Below are 16,173 nucleotides of genomic sequence, written 5' to 3' on the forward strand. Positions count from 1 at the left end.
ATGAGGGAGGTCAGAGGAGAAGAGCCAGACTGGTTCAAGCTGACAGAAAGCTAACAAGCTAACTCAAATACCACGTGTTACAACAGTGGTGTGCAGAAGAGCATCTCTGCATACATAACACGTTGCCTTGAAGTGGATGGGCTACATTAGCTGAAGACCATGAACATACACTCAATGGTCACTTTAATAGGTACAGGAGGCACTTAATAAAGTGGCCAATAAGTGTAAGTACTTGATAATAAATTTTCTTTGAAATTTGGTTGCAGGGTAATAACTGTTCCTGAACTTGGGGGTATGGGACATAAATCTCCTGCACCCCCTGCCCAATGGCAGCAGGAAGAAGAGAGCATGTTCTGGATGATGGATGCTGCTTTCTTGAACCAGTGCTCCTTGTAGATGTGCTCAATGGTGGGGAGAGTTTTTCTTGTGATGGACTGGGCTGTATCCATAACTGTAGCCTTTTCCATTCCCGGGAATGCAAGAAAACAGTGCAAATAAAAGAAAAGACAGAGAACAAGAGATGCAAAGAGCCCTGAAATTGAGTCTGTAGGTTATGGAGTCAGTTCAGAGTTGTTGTGAGTGAAGTTATCCAAGCTGCTTCAACAGCCCGATGGTTGAACACTTGGTGATGTGAAATCTAAGGGTTCAGGACCTCCTTCCGGATGGCAGCACTGAGAAGAAAGCGCAGCCAGGATGGTGAATGCTGATTTCTTTTAGAAGCAGTCTTTGTAGATGTTCTCAATAGTTAAGGAATAGGAAGCAGCCTGTTGAGGGAACACCCTGATTGAGGGAAGGGCTTGGAATTGAGGAGACACTCTGCTGGAGTGACATCCCTTTGAAAAGACAGTCTGTCGGGTGGACATCTGAAACAAGAAAAAATTTGCAGATGCTGGAAATCTGAGCAAAAAACCCGTCCTACCAAAGGGTTTCGGCCGGACCGTGGACTGTACTTTTTTCAGTAGATGCTGCCTGGCCAGTTGAGTTCCTCCAACATTTTGTGTGTGGATGAACATCTTATTGAAGAGACTCTGTTGGAGGGTGCCCTCAGTTGAAGAGGCACTCTGTTTGGAGAGACCCCCAATTGAAGAGACCTAGGCCTCCCGTCCCATGATATTCCCCCTTCTCCAGCCTCGTATCCCTTTTGCCTATCACCTGTCCAGCTCTTGGCTCTATCCCTCCCCCTCCTGTCTTCTCCTATCATTTTGGATCTCCCCCTCCCCCTCCCACTTTCAAATCTCTTACTAGCTCTTCTTTCAGTTAGTCCTGACGAAGGGTCTCGGTCCGAAACGTCGACTGTACCTCTTCCTAGAGATGCTGCGTGGCCTGCTGCGTTCACCAGCAACTTTGACGTGTGTTGCTTGAATTTCCAGCATCTGCAGATCTCCTCCTGTTTGCGAATTGAACAGCCACTCTGTTTTGGAGGACAGTAGCCCGTACCCTCACCACCCTCACAGCGCCTCAGCTCCCTCTCTCCATCTCCAGGAACGCTGATCCCGCTGACCGACACTGACAGACTCCCGCTGGGATGGACCAGCACAAATCGTCACGCAATTGGATATTTTCTCGCTGACAGACACCTGCAGCTGAACGTCCCATTGGACTGAGTCACGCTATCGGATGGACGGATAACAGTTGACGGACAGCAGCCGGTCTCCGCCTCCCCATCCGAACCTCCGCCTCGCTGTCTGCTCGCGGTGGCTAGCTCTCTGGCGGACGTGACGTACGGCGTTTATAAAGTGGGCGGGCGGTCAGGCTTCCTTCTCTTCCGGTTGGGGCTGCATCATTGGGTGAGTGCTGGGAGGCCCTCGGCTGAGCTTCATCCGCCGCCATCCCCCGTTTGGGTGTACCTCAGGATGCGCCTGGCGTCGAGGCTTGCTCATCTCGGCGTCGCCGTCTCTACCGCTCCTTCCAGCGGTGCCGATTGTGCGCGGGGAGACCGGATGGCTGGCCATGGCCTGGGGAGTTGAGGTAGTGGGGAGAAGGGGAAGATGGAGGGAGCGTCGCCGCAGGTGGGGGGCGGACGTGAGGGAATGAGGCGTCTGTGACAGGGTGCCCCGGCACCGAGGGGCTGAGGGGTCGGAGGGAGCGTCGCGGCAGATGGCGATGGCGAGGGGAGCGTCTCGGCTGCCGGTGGTGGGGTGGGGACATGTCGGCAGGAGAAGAGGGCGAGCTATGCGTCCTGACATTTGAGAGGGAGCTTCGCCTGACCTGACTTCGTGCTCCTGTTCGCAGGCTGACTGAGCGAGGATGGGGGCCTACAAGTACATGCAGGAACTGTGGAGGAAGAAGCAGTCAGACGTGCTGCGATTCCTGCTGCGGGTCCGCTGCTGGCAATACCGGCAGCTCTCGGCGCTCCACCGGGCACCACGGCCCACACGGCCCGACAAGGCACGCAGGCTCGGCTACAAGGCCAAGCAAGGTACCATTCGGCCTCTGCTTCGCATTTGGGGCTGGAGAATAAATTAACTCAGTTCAATATTGTCACACTTGGTGAGAAACGTCTACTGTCCACATAATTCTTCCCAACATTGCATTGAGGCATTACAAGATGAATGTGTAGCACCTACATAGAAAGTGCATGCAGACACAAAATGCTGGAGGAGCAAGATGATAAAAGGCATGGATAGAGTGCACAAACTTTTTCCCAGGGTGGAAATGGCTAATATGAGGGGGCATAGTTTTGAGGAAAGTATATGTTTAGTGTCAGATTTTTTTTTCCCCACATGCTCTTAGATAGGTGCATGGGTGGTAGAAGGGCTTTGTGGGAAAGAAGGGTTAGATTGGTCATAAAGCAAGTGAAAAGGTTGGCACATGGTTGTGGGTCAAATGTCTTGTCATGTTCAATTTATGTCTGCTGCTCAGGCAATATCCATGGAGAGAGGTGGGCACGCTGCATTTCAGATTGAAAACCTGCACCATAAGTTGCAGATATTTCACGAGATCTTTTGTAAATTGCAATTGAGTTGCGACAGTTCATTACATGAAAGCGTTACTCCCCGGGCATGGATTTCTTAAAGAGCTGGAGCAAAGCAGGCAGCATCTGTGGAGGGGGTTTCGTTCATGCCCTGAGTTTTTAGTGGGAAGTACTGGGACATTACAGTAAAGAAATAGTATGGCCCCCTCTGTACACTGGCCACATTATTTTTAATTGAGAGTTGCATCTGGAGAGAAATGAGACTTTAGTGGATAGTGAGTGGTCTTTTAAGATGAGAACAGTCTCATATTTTCGATTCTGATGTTCGCAGGCTACGTTATCTACCGTGTGCGAGTTCGCCGTGGTGGCCGAAAACGTCCTGTCCCCAAAGGTGCAACCTACGGTAAACCAGTGCATCACGGTGTCAACCAGCTGAAGTTTGCCCGTAGCCTCCAGTCTGTCGCTGAGGTATGGTGTCTTGACAGTTAGCATGCTAGATTTCAGCAGTGATTCTACAGGTGTGATCACACTTACAGGGTTCTTCTGGCCTTTGAAATGGAATGTGTTAGAACATGTTACATTATAAAATAAATTCATCGTTTGAATGCTGTTGACCAGTCTGGGACGACTTTGAACCAAGTGAATGACTTGGTTTGTTTCAGGGCATGTCTATGATGAAAGCTTTCTGCAAGCGCACAATCAAAATGAACAGTGTAGTAAATATAAACGCCGGTGCTGGAAATCCAGAGTAACACTGAGGAGCTCAGCAGGTCAGGCAGGCATCTATGGAAATGAATAAACAGTTGGCGTTTCAGGCCAAGACCCTTCATCAGGGCTGGAAAGGATGCCAGAATAAGATGGTGAGGGGAGGAGAAGGAGCATAACTAGCAGGTGATAGGTGAAGCCTGGTGGCTGGAGGAAGAAGCTGGGAGGTGTTGGGTGGTAAAGGGGAAAGGTGTGAAGAATGAATCTGAAAGGAGAGTGAACCATAGGGGGGAGGAGGAGGGGAATTGGAATGAGGTGATAGGTGAGGAGAGGTAAGAGGCAAGAGTTGGGAATAGAAAAGGGAAGGGAGAGAAAATTGAGGAGAAATTGATGTTGATCTCATCAAGTTGGAGGCTGCCCAAATGGAATATGAGGTGTAAAGAGCTCCTCCATTAAAGTTCTTTAAATAGCTCTTCAGCGTATCCTGCAGAGGAGCCTGGTAAACAAAAGGCCATTTTGGTTTTGTTTACTATATGTGAGAATTTATGATTGAGGTTTTTTTCTGTATATAAAATTGATAATCAGCTAAAGGATTAATAATAAATTGAATAATATTGACTAGAAGTAGATTATAGACTGTCATTATAACTTCAGTGAACCTCTTCATACAATGAATTGCTTTTGGTAGTGTGAATGTTGTAATCAGTGTAGTGTAATGAATGTATTGGAGATAACAGGTGCCATCTGACCATTGATTATAGTGATATGATTAAACATTTGAGTTATGAAGAATATGGTAAAACAATTTAAAGGAGGGATTGAGAAAATGATTTTTGCTTGGGTTGTTAATATTGCTGCACTTTATTAAATAAATTCAGAAAACTTGTATTGACTAACCATAAGTATTACTTTGTAAAAAGTAACAGAACCGTACTGGTCTTTTAGCCCATGATGTATTGTGCTCAACATATTTGCACTATTTATCCTCTATTAATACAGACTTGGAAAAGATTGCATATTTCTGACTTCTTACTGTGAGCTGTCCCCAATCTTGCACTGTCTGGTCTTGTACAGCCTGCACATGGGGGGCCTTTGTGGTCAAAAAGGAACAACCTGGTCTGTTGTAGCAGGTAGTCGTGTCATTGATTCAGCCAACATTGAAATCAAATCTGAGAAGTATTTCAACTAAGTAGATTGTGAATAAACTCTTAAAGGCATGTAAGCTGGGAAAGCACTAGATCCTTTTTGAATAGATGGTGTTTTGTTTCCCTCAGTCTTGTGTGGAAAAGGCAGCTTCAGTGAACTCTGGTCTGAAAGAGCCAATTACTAAGTCTAGAAGGGTCTTTGCCTGAAACATTCATTTCCATAAATGTTGCCTGACCTGAATTCCTCCAGCATTTTGTGTGTTGCTATTAATTACCAGATGGTGTTTTTAATGTGCTGTTCATTAAAACTAGTTATGGTTGCTGAGTGACATGGAAGATTTGTATTGTAGATTTGTTTTTTTGACGGTTTATATTTGAATAGATGAAGGCACTGGAGTTATACTTACTGAGGGGTGCAGTAAGTAATTGGGTAAACCAACAGAATATCATCTTTTATTGAGGGAGAGATTGAATGCTGAAGTGGGCAGATTATTTTTAATGTTGCATACTGTGTTGATCTTATGATCTAGGATCATGGATATTTTGGAAGTATTTTGATTAAATTGAGGCAACATGATACACTGGCTTCATCACTAGCGTGTGCTGACACATACCTATTAGTTGCCTTGCCTTTACAAGTCATTGTAGAATTGTTTATAGATCTAAGAAAAGTGGAGGATTATGGGCTGTGCAGGAGGGAAGGGTTAGATTGGTCGTGGAACAGATTTTTGGTGCGAAGGTGGATGAGCAATGGCTTGACAGGGGTGTACAAGATGAGAAGTATAGATCAAGTGGACAGCCAGATACTTTCCCCAGGGTGGAAATGGCTAAAATGAATGGGTATAACTTTGAGGTGATTGGAGGAAAGTATAGGGTAGGATGTCAGAAGTAGGAGAGGCAGGTTTTTTATAGTGCTGTCTCATCAGCTGTGTGAGATGGAGGAATTATATTTATCACAGGCATGACATTGTGGGCTGAAGGGCCTTTGCTGTTTTAAAAAAAGAACACCACTGATTTTATAGAGTAGGTATGTACAGGTTTGCACAACATTGAGCTGAATGGCCTGTTCCATGCTGTACTGGTCTATATCAAGCAGTAGGAAATGAAGGCAACTGGACTTGCTGTGTTGTCTAGAAGGTGTTTTGTCACTCATCCGAGAGGGCCATCTGTTTGTGAAGTGGTTGTTTTGACTTGCTGATACACAGATCTGTGCAGTTCTCATTGCATTAGATAGCATGTGCAATATTGCTCTGTTTATGTTTGGGTGTGGGATCCCAATGTAGGCCCAACGTACAAGGGCTGACACTTCGGGTCAAGACTGCGGTATATCTACACCTAAAGGACAAGGGACAAATGTGTACATTTTGGGTAGGTGGTTTGAAAGAGGGATAAGGAAGCCATCTTTTGTCAATTGGGAAAACCACTTGAACATAGGGGGTGGGAAACTTATCAGCTACTTAACAATGCATCTCTACCCTGGTGTGTCCACATCAGTTCACGCCTCCACTCATGCAAAGGTAAGACTAAAGACCCTCTTATTACCTCTACAACTCTTACCGACCTTCATGTGATTGCTATACCTTTAAATAACTGAGTTTATAAGCCAGAAAACTTCCCACCATGGACTAGAACAGAAGAAGCCTCTCAGATGAGAGGCGAAATGTCTTCTAGACATCATAGTTGCCTTGATTTACTACTGCTTGATATACAGTGACCTGGATAACTGAGAATCTTCATGGGCATATGTAATGGTCTATGTTCTAAAACTAAAATCAGGTGATCTTTCAAGTTTGAGGAGATTTGTTCCATTACCTGTTTTCTGATCTTTCCTTTAGGAGCGAGCTGGTCGTCACTGTGGAGGACTGAGAGTTCTTGCCTCCTATTGGGTAGGTGAAGATGCCACATACAAGTTCTTTGAGGTGGTTCTCGTTGACCCATTCCACAAAGCAATCCGACGCAACCCGGATACCCAATGGATCACAAAGCCCGTGCACAAGCACAGAGAGATGCGTGGGCTGACATCTGCCGGCAAGAAGAGTCGTGGTCTGGGCAAGGGTCACAGGTTCCATCTTACTATTGGAGGCTCTCGTCGCGCTGCATGGAGAAGGCGCAACACACTGCAGCTCCATCGCTACCGTTAAAACGTGTAGTGTCTGTATATTTCATGTTGGTAAATAAATTGTTTTTGGAATTTTCTTGTATTGTTGGTAAGCGTCTCATTTTGACAATGAGAGTGTTGATTCCAGAGATGAGGGGGTGTTGGCCTCTTCGGGGAAATTGAGTTCAGAAGAATAAGAAGATCTTATTGAAATATACGTATTATGAAAGGAATAGATTATGTTGAAGCAGTAAAGTTCTTTCCACTGGTCAGTGAGATTAGAACTAGGGGACATAGCCTTAGTAGATTTAGGATGGAGAGGGGGATAAACGGCTTTTTCCAGAGTATGATGAATCTGACATTCTCTGCCCAGGGTTGCAGTAAAAAAGCCTAAAAATCAATAGTGCAGTAAAGCAAAATAGCGAGATACAAGCAGGCCTGTCCTGGATAGTGAGTGTCTTTACACTGGTGGATACTGCCTTGTTGAAGCATCTTTTGAAGATGCCCTTGATGGTGGGGAGGCAAGTGCCCATGATCGAATTGGCTGAATCTACAATCCTCTGCAGCCTCTTTTGATCCTGTGCATTGGAGCCTCCGTGCCAGGCAGTGATGCAATCAGTCAGAATGGTACATTCTGTCGAAATTTGTTTTTGCCTACAAAACTCAAAACTCCTAATAAAGCATAACTGTTTTCGTGCCTTCTTCATGATTGCATCAGTATGTTAGATCCACTGTTGAAATCTTCACCCTTTCCACTACTGACCCCTCAATGAGGACTGATTGCTTTCCAAAACCAATTTTGGGCTGAAGAGGCTGTCTTGAGTTGCCTAATATTAAATCAACAAGGCATATCAAAGCTCTAAGTCAGCTGGAAAGTTCTTGTCATTTAACTACATACATGTATATAACATATATAGAAACAAGACAAGTTTCTCTGAACCTGGGTGTAACCTGGCACAGAAGTACACATGACACATGATCAGGTAAGGATAAAATCTACAGATTAATCAGACATACATAACCAACTAAAGTGCATTAATAAATCGTGATGGTAGCAGCTGGAATAGATTGTGGTTGGGATGACCGGGGTCCACAATGATACTTCATACCCTTTTTACACACCTGTCTTTGTAAATGTCCTGAATCATGGGAGGTTCACAACTACAGATGTGCTGGGCTGTCCACGGCACACACTGCAGAGTTCTGCAATTAAGAGGTACAGTTCCCACACCAGGCAGTAATGCAGCAAGTCAGGATGCTCTCAATTGTGCCCCTGAAGAAAGTTCTTAGGATTTGGGGGCCCATACCAAACTTCCTCAACCATCCGAGGTGAAAGAGGTGCTGTTGTGCCTTTTTCACCACACAGCTGGTGTGTACAGACCACGTGTGGTCCTCGGTGATGTGAATGCTGAGCTGTTTACCCTCAACCCCAAATCCATTGAGTGTCAGTAGGGATTAACCGGCCTCCATTCTTCCTGTAATCCACAACCAGCTACTTTGTTTTTGCGACATTGAGGGAGAGGTTGTTTTCTTGACACCATTGTGTCAGATGACTTCTCTGTAAGCCACCTCGTTCTTTGAAATGGTGTTGGCAAATTTAATTAGCAGATTGTTGTGAGCACCCAACCTCAGTGGAAAAAGCCTACTTCCATACCTCTCATAATTTGTATACCTCTGTCAAATCACCCCCTCAATCTGCTCTCCTGGAGATTTATTACAGCTTTATTAAACAGGTAAAATTGATGAATAAATGGACCTCAACTGGTAAAGTGCTTTTCTGCAGCTGTTTGATTAATGAACCAGGTTTACCATCACTCTTACATGCCATGACATTTGTTCCTTTGCACAAGCAGTGTAGTGATGGTCTTGGCCAACAGCTGCCTCATAGACCTTCCTCCTAGAAGAAATAAAAATTCTATCCTCGTGATCCCTTCAACTAATTTGTGATGACATCAGAGGTTATGGGGAGAAGGCAAGAGAAAGTGTTTGAGAGTTATAATAAATTAGCCATGATCAAATGGAATTTTAAAGTTCAGAATACCAACCTGAGGGCCATGGACCTCTTGGTTAATGGTAGGGGTCCGATAGGTGGGTACCCCTGGTCTGGATGATAGAGAAGGTTACTATTGCAGACAAAAAACGGAATTTTGTCAGTTAAAGGACAGGTGGTTCTGGTTTGCATATTTTCTCAGTCCCACCAGCACATTTACTTCCTGAGAAAACTGAAGAAATTTGGCCTATCCCCTAAAACCCTCACTAATTTTTATAGATGCACTGTAGAAAGCATTCTTCTAGGGTGCATCACAACCTGGTATGGAAGTTGTCCTGTCCAAGACCAAAAGAAGCTGCAGAAGATCGTGAACACAGCGCAGCACATCACACAAACCAATCCTCCGTCCGTGGACTCACTTTACACCACACGCTGCCAGGATAATTAAGGACACGACCCACCCACACTTTTCGTCCCTCTTCCCTCTGGGAGAAGGCTAAGGAGCTTGAAGACTGGTACAGCCAGATTTGGGAACAGCTTCTTTCCGACTGTGATAAGACTGCTGAACGGATCTGGGCCGTACCCTCCAAATATCCGGACCTGCCTCTCGGTTTTTTTGCACTACCTTACTTACCATTTTTCTATTTTCTATTTATGATTTATAATTTAAATTTTTAATATTTACTGTTTTAACTATTTTTAATATTTATTATTTGTAATCCAGGGAGTGTGAAGCGCAGAATCAAATATCGCTGTGATGATTGTATGTTCTAGTACCGATTGTTTGGCGACAATAAAGTATAAAGTCTTTATAATCAGTTTGGAGAAAAAAGTTATCAATGCTCATCAATATCATGGGCTGTGTCGTATGACGTGGGTGATCATGGTCTCCGTGACCATGACTGTTCTTGGCAAATATTTCTACAGAAGTGGTTTGCCATTGCCTTCTGGGCAGTGTCATTACAAGATGGGTGACCCCAGCCATTATCAATACTCTTCACCATTTGCCTGGCATCGGTGGTTGCATAACCAGGATTTGTGATATAAACTAGCTGTTCATATGACCATCCATCACCTGCACCCACGGTTTCACGTGACCCTGATCAGGGAACTTAGCAGGTGCTACAGCTTGCCCCATGGTGACCTGCAGGCTAGCAGAAAGACAGCCTGATACCTCCTTTGGTAGAGATGCATCTCCAACCTGCCACTCAATGCTAAACTTTGTTAAAAAGTCAAAATTTTGCTGTACCATTAATGTCAAAGAATTTGTCAAGACCTCTGATAAAACGGGCAAATATAGAAGGAAAACAACAGGAATTCTGCAGATGCTGGAAATTCAAGCAACATACATCAAAGTTGCTGGTGAACGCAGCAGGCCAAGCAGCATCTCTAGGAAGAGGCGCAGTCGACGTTTCAGGCCGAGACCCTTCGTCAGGACTAGATTACGGGCAGTGATCTGAGTTGGACATTGAAAATTTTGATCAAAAAAAATTTTTGAAAATTGGATCCAAAAAAAAAATCTGTCTTCAAGTTCAATGGACCAAAATGAATGACTTCACACTTATCTGGGCTGAACTCCTTCTGCCACTTCTCAGCCCAGTTCTGCATCCTATTTATGTCCCACTGTAACTGACAATCCACAACATCCCCAACCTTTGTGTCATCAGCAAACTTTCTAATCCGCCATTCTACTTCCTCATTCAGGTCATTTATAAAAATCACAAAGGGAGTGGGGGGGGGGGGGTCCCAGAACAGATCCCTGCAGAATACCACTGCATGGGGCTGACATTATCTATCTGTAAGGAGTCTGTACATCTTCTCTGTGGAATGTGTGGGTTTTCCCCAGTGCTCTGGTTTCCTCCCACAGTCCAAAGATGTACTGGTTAGTAGGTTAATTGGTCATTGTAAAATGTCCTGTGATTAGGCTCGGGTTAAATTTGGGGTTGCCGAGTGGCGCGGATCGGTGGGCTGGAATGGCCTGTTCCACACTGTATCTCAATAAATAAATTGTGGTGCAGCCCAAAGCACCTACCCTGTGGTATATCCCTAAATATAAATAAAAATTAAAAAAGTCGTGCATCTTTGGAATGTGGGAGGAAACTCACAGAGTCATGGGGAGGTGTGGACTCATTGGGTTGGAAGGCCTCATGCCCATGCTGTATCAGTAAATAAATAAAGTTACCTTGTAATTGATAATGTTTGTGATCTCTATGTAAAAATGATTCAGCTCACTGGGAATCCCTGCCCTATGAATGCTCGAAGTGGTAAAAGCATTCACAGTGACCTTGAGTAAACTAATGAATTGATTGTGCCCGTCAGGAAGGGGAAGTTGAGGGAACACACACTGGTTTTCATCGAGGAATCAACAGTGGAAAGGCTGACCAGTTTCAAGTTCTCGGGTGTCAACATCTCTGAAGATCTATCGTGGGTCCAACAAATTTGATGCAATTACGAAGAAGGCATGTCAGCAGCTATATTTCATTGGTCTGAGGACATCTGGAATGCCACCAAAGACTCTCACTAGTTTCTACAGGTGTACCGTGGAGAGCATTCTTAACTGGTTGCATCGCCATCTTGTATGGAGGGTCGACCGCACAGGATCGGAAAAAGCTGCAGATGGCTGTAAACTCAGCCGGCTCTAACATATGCACTGGCCTTCCCAGCATTGAGAACACCTCAGAAGGTGATGTCTCACAAAGGCTGCATCCAGCATTAAGGACCACAAAAAACAACAAATTTCACAACATATGCCAAGATGAAGCCACACTTCAGGGGTTGGAGGAACAACACCGTATATTCCGTCTGGGTAGCCTCCAACCTGATGACATAAACATTGAGTTCTCTAACTTCCGCTAATGCCCCTCCTTCCCTTCTTACCCCTATTTATTTATTTAAGACCCCCCTCCCCGCTTTTTCTTTCTTTCTCTTTTTTCTCCCTCTGTCCCTCTCACTATAACTCCTTGCCTGCTCGCCACCTTCCTCTGGGCCCCCCTCCCCCTTTCTTTCTCCCTAGGCTTCCCATCCTAAAATTCTCTCCCTTCTCCAGCCTCGTATCCCTTTTGCCAATCAACATTCCAGCTCTTAGCTCCGTCCCTCCCCCTCCTGTCTTCTATCATTTTGCATCTCCCCCTCCCCCTCCCATTTTCAAATTTCTTACTATCTCTTCTTTCAGTTAGTCCTGACGAAGGGTCTCGGCCCGAAACGTCGACTGTACCTCTTCCAATAGATGCTGCCTGGCCTGCTGCGTTCACTAGCATTTTGTGTGTGTTGCTTGAATTTCCAGCATCTGCAGATTTCCTTGTGTTTGTCAATATTAAATCTGATTTTGATTCCGAAGCTGAACCCGTGCTAACACATTGGCCTTCATCAGCCATTTATTACCTCGAGAACTACAAGCCCTTTTTCCCCCACAAGGAACTAAGTACTAAGAGGTAAGGATGTCTGTGGACCAGCCAAAGGCACCTAATAAAATTCTGTACAAGGACTAATAACAAAATTTTGATTGCACAGAACTGATGCCAGGCTTTTTTATTGAGGAAATGGAGAGACTGGAGACAAGTTGTTAGGATTTACCGTAGTCTGTTGTTATTTATTTAGAGATCTAGCTCAGTCACAGGTCTAATGACCTTGATGACCTCGTGCCATCAATTACACCCATAAGACCAATTAACCTTCTAAACCGGTCATCTTTTAAAAGTGAGAGGAAACTGGTGCAGTCACGGGGAGAATGTACGAATCCTTACAGACAGCATTAGAATTGAACCTAGGTCACTGCCCTGAAATGGCATTATAGTAACCACCAGGCATCCCTCCCAGCCCAGCATGCGACCAAAGGAACCATAACTGACTTGGTTATTGTATGGGGTACCAACCTTCCACCATAAACAGCACAACTGAGGACCTCAGCAGCCGGAAGGAAGTCTACAAATTGTGAGGGCACAAAAATCCAGATAGCTTGTGGGGTTGTAGTGTAATGTTTACAGAGAGGAAGGAAGCTGATGAAAAGTTAAAAACAGTGGAGTGGTTGAAAGAGGTGGCAATTTGGAACCATGCAAACCAGCATGTTTTCATTTGATCTCACTAAGATACAACTTCCTGGGTAGGTCCAGAAGTGACAGTGTCTGTTCACAGTAAATTTCTTGTCAAAGCACATATATGTCACCCTGAGATTTATTTGAGCAAGTGAGTGAAGCCACTGAAGGAGCAGTTCCATTTCCCACAGAATAAATGGGAATAAAACCCCATCTGTAACCCATCAGGAAGTGTGACCTGGCACTATAATGTGTTCAGTCCACCTTCAGGAGAGCAAGAGGATTAGAGAACACTTTGTATTCCCTCAGCATGAGATAATGAGTCAGATTCAGACTTATTTGCCCTATGTACATCAAAAAAAAAAGTGTCGCTTGTCTTAAAAACCAACACACCTAAGGATGTGCTGGGGTGGCCCTCAAGTGTCACCACACATTCCAGTGCCAACATAGCATGGCCACAAAGTTCAGCAGAACAACACAGAACACTATGACAACAACCTCCACCATCAGGTCTCTGAACAGCCAATGAACCCATGGACACTGCCTCAATACTTACACTCTTATTGTAGTTTATAGTATATCCTATGTACTGCTACTGGAAAACAACAAATTTCACAACATACTGATAAACACAATCTGAACAACAAAACAAAACAAGACAACAGCAAAGCAAGCCAATTTCCTACCAACCAACCCACTGTGCGCGTGCATACACACCCACACACGCCTTCCAACTTCTGGGATTGGCCAGAAAAAGAAGGTGGGGTGAGGGGGAGAGAGTACAAGCTGGGGGGTGATAGGTGAGACAAGGTGAGGGGGAAGGTAGATGGGTGGGGGAGGGGTGATGAGGTAAGAAGCTGGGAGGTGATAGTGGAAAAGATTGTGAAGATGAAGGAATTTAATAGGACGGGAGAATAGATTGTGGGAGGAGGGGCACTGGAGGGAGGTGACGGCAGGTGAGGAGAAGAGAAGGGATGACAGGGGAACTGAGTAGGGAATGGAAAGAGAGAAGGGGAGAGGGGAGAGAAATTGCTGGAAGTTTGAGAAGTTGATGCTCATGTCATCAGGTTGGAGGCACAGTATGAGGTGTTGCTCATCCACCTGAGAGTGGCCTCATGTGACAATAGAGGAGACCATAGACCGACATGTCAGAATGGGAACTTGAATTGAAATGGGTGTCCACTGGGAAATCCCACATTTTCTGGTGGATGGAGCTAAGGTTCTCGATGAAGCGGTCCTCCCAGTGTATGTCGACTCTCAAAAATGTAGAGGAGGTCACAATGGGATCACCAAATACAGTAGATGACCCTTCCTCTACCCCCATTTTCTTATTCTGGCTACGGTCCCCATCCTTTTCAGTCCTGATGGAGGGTCTCAGCCTGAAACGTTGACTGTTTATTCCTCACCATAGATGCTGCCTGACCTGCTGAGTCTTCCCAGCATTTTGTGTGTGTTGCTCTGGATTCCCAGTATCTGCAGGATCTTTTGTATTTATGGCTCATATTTGATTGTGTGTCTTTGTTCTTTATATTCCCATTACCTTATCAAATCTAAACTTAATAAACATTGGATCGTATCATCCCTCAGTCATGGTCATAGTGTTATATCAAGTTTATTGTCATCTGATTGTACATATATACAATTAAACGAAAAAAGTTTCCTCTAGACCATGATGCACGAACAAAACAAATATCACTTACAGCACATAAACAAAACATTACCACAAATAAGTTAATAAAATATCATTTAAAATGCAATTCATGTACAGCACATGTAATAGTAAACACTCGCTGTCCTAGTGACAAGACCTCAGTGGTGGCAGTGTATTCATTAGTTTCATTGCCTGAGGGAAGAAGCTGTTACCCAGTCTGGCAGTCCTAGCCCTGATGCTCCTGTACCTCCTTCCTGACGGTAGTGGGTCAGGGAGATTGTGGGATGGGTGGTAGGAACCCTCAAACATACTTCAGGCCCCTCACCTACAATGCTCCTGTTAAATGTCACAAATAGGGGGAGGGAGACCTCAGTAATCCTCTTGGTGGTTTTTACTGTCCTCTCTAGGGTTTGACAGTCTGCTGATGTAAGCTTCTGTACCATACAATGATGCAGCCATTCAGGACACTGGGTGGTGCTCCTGTAGGAAGTTGTTAAAATGGGGGCAGGGAGCCTTACACAACTCAGTCTCCTCAGGAAGTGTAGCTGCTGGTGGTGCCAGCTTGACTAAGATGGAAGTGTTGTGGGTCCATGTCAGATTGTCTGTTATGTACACACCAAAGAAGGTCTCTCCACAGAGGTCCCATTGATGTGCAATGGAGAGTGGTTGACCTGTGCCTTCCGGAAATCCACAGTCATCTCTTTTGTTTTCTCCACATTGATAGAACAGAAATGGGTCCTTTGGCCCCAGTCTTCTGTACTGATGAAACTGTCCTCTTGAGTTACTTCCACTTGCCTGCAAACCCTTCAAATCTAAATATCTTAAACGCTGTTAATGTACCTACCTCTACCACTTCCTCTGGCAGCTTGTCACACATACTCAACACGTCTGTGAGAAAGATTTGCCTTTATATCTTTCTCTTGCTTTGAACCTCCACACACTAGTTTTAGTCTCCCTTGTCCCAGGGAAAAGACTCATCCAACTTGGGTCTGCCCCTCGTGATTTTATAAACTCAGCCGCCTTCATTCCAAAGTTCAATTTTCAAAGTAAATTTATTGACTATGTACGTATATGTCACCACATACAACCATGAGATTCATTTTCTTGCAGGGATCTACAGGGAGAATATAATAGAATTTCACAAAAGCTTGTACACAAACCCTCCCAGAGGACCAAAACCTTTTCATAGGGTTAGGAGTGCCTCAATGACCCGGAGAGCTATGCCGGCTGGAGTCAGGGCTTTATGCTTTGGCTCTTGGTAGGGTCACGCATGCCAAACAGGTCAAAGGGTAGAGGCCAGACTAAGAGTGGTCCACCGGGCCTCCAGGTTCAGAGGTTCCGCTCAGGGCTAACAATCCTGACTGGTCAAACAAAACTGTTACAGAAACAGCAATGAAGAATCCTACGTTTGTGTGTGATGGTATTCCTGAGTCTGCACCTGGGACTTGTATGACTGACAGTAGCAAAAACCAAGTGGAGGCTATTGACATGATGAAGGAAGCCCTGAACACCACCAGAGATGGAGGACCTTCATTGCTGCCCTAAATGCCAGTGGTTAGTGGGCAGTAAGTACTAGGCATAAACAAACTCTGACATCCAATACACAAAAGGCATATAAAAACAATATGGAGAGCAAGAG

The 16,173-nt window shown here is 44.9% G+C and overlaps 1 protein-coding gene across 1 annotated transcript; it reads left to right on the plus strand.

Annotated features, from left to right (window-relative positions):
* Positions 1–1,660: 1,660 nt before the first annotated feature.
* rpl15 (ribosomal protein L15) lies at positions 1,661–6,959 on the plus strand. Its single transcript, XM_063069454.1, has 4 exons — positions 1,661–1,787; positions 2,233–2,419; positions 3,246–3,382; positions 6,600–6,959. Exons 2-4 carry the CDS (start codon positions 2,248–2,250, stop codon positions 6,903–6,905), a joined length of 615 nt encoding a protein of 204 aa, XP_062925524.1. The 5' UTR covers positions 1,661–1,787; positions 2,233–2,247; the 3' UTR covers positions 6,906–6,959.
* Positions 6,960–16,173: the final 9,214 nt, after the last annotated feature.

This window comes from Mobula hypostoma, chromosome 17 (assembly GCF_963921235.1).
Source record: "Mobula hypostoma chromosome 17, sMobHyp1.1, whole genome shotgun sequence".
NCBI lineage: Eukaryota > Metazoa > Chordata > Chondrichthyes > Myliobatiformes > Myliobatidae > Mobula > Mobula hypostoma.

What these genes read in the sequence shown, in the direction of transcription:
- rpl15 (XM_063069454.1), top strand. Translation starts at nt 2,248, where the DNA reads ATGGGGGCCTACAAGTACATGCAGGAACTGTGGAGGAAGAAGCAGTCA. An exon ending in CGGCTACAAGGCCAAGCAAG is followed by an intron (nt 2,420 to 3,245) that starts GTACCATTCGGC and finishes TGATGTTCGCAG; the next exon opens with GCTACGTTATCTACCGTGTG. An exon ending in GCCTCCAGTCTGTCGCTGAG is followed by an intron (nt 3,383 to 6,599) that starts GTATGGTGTCTT and finishes TCTTTCCTTTAG; the next exon opens with GAGCGAGCTGGTCGTCACTG.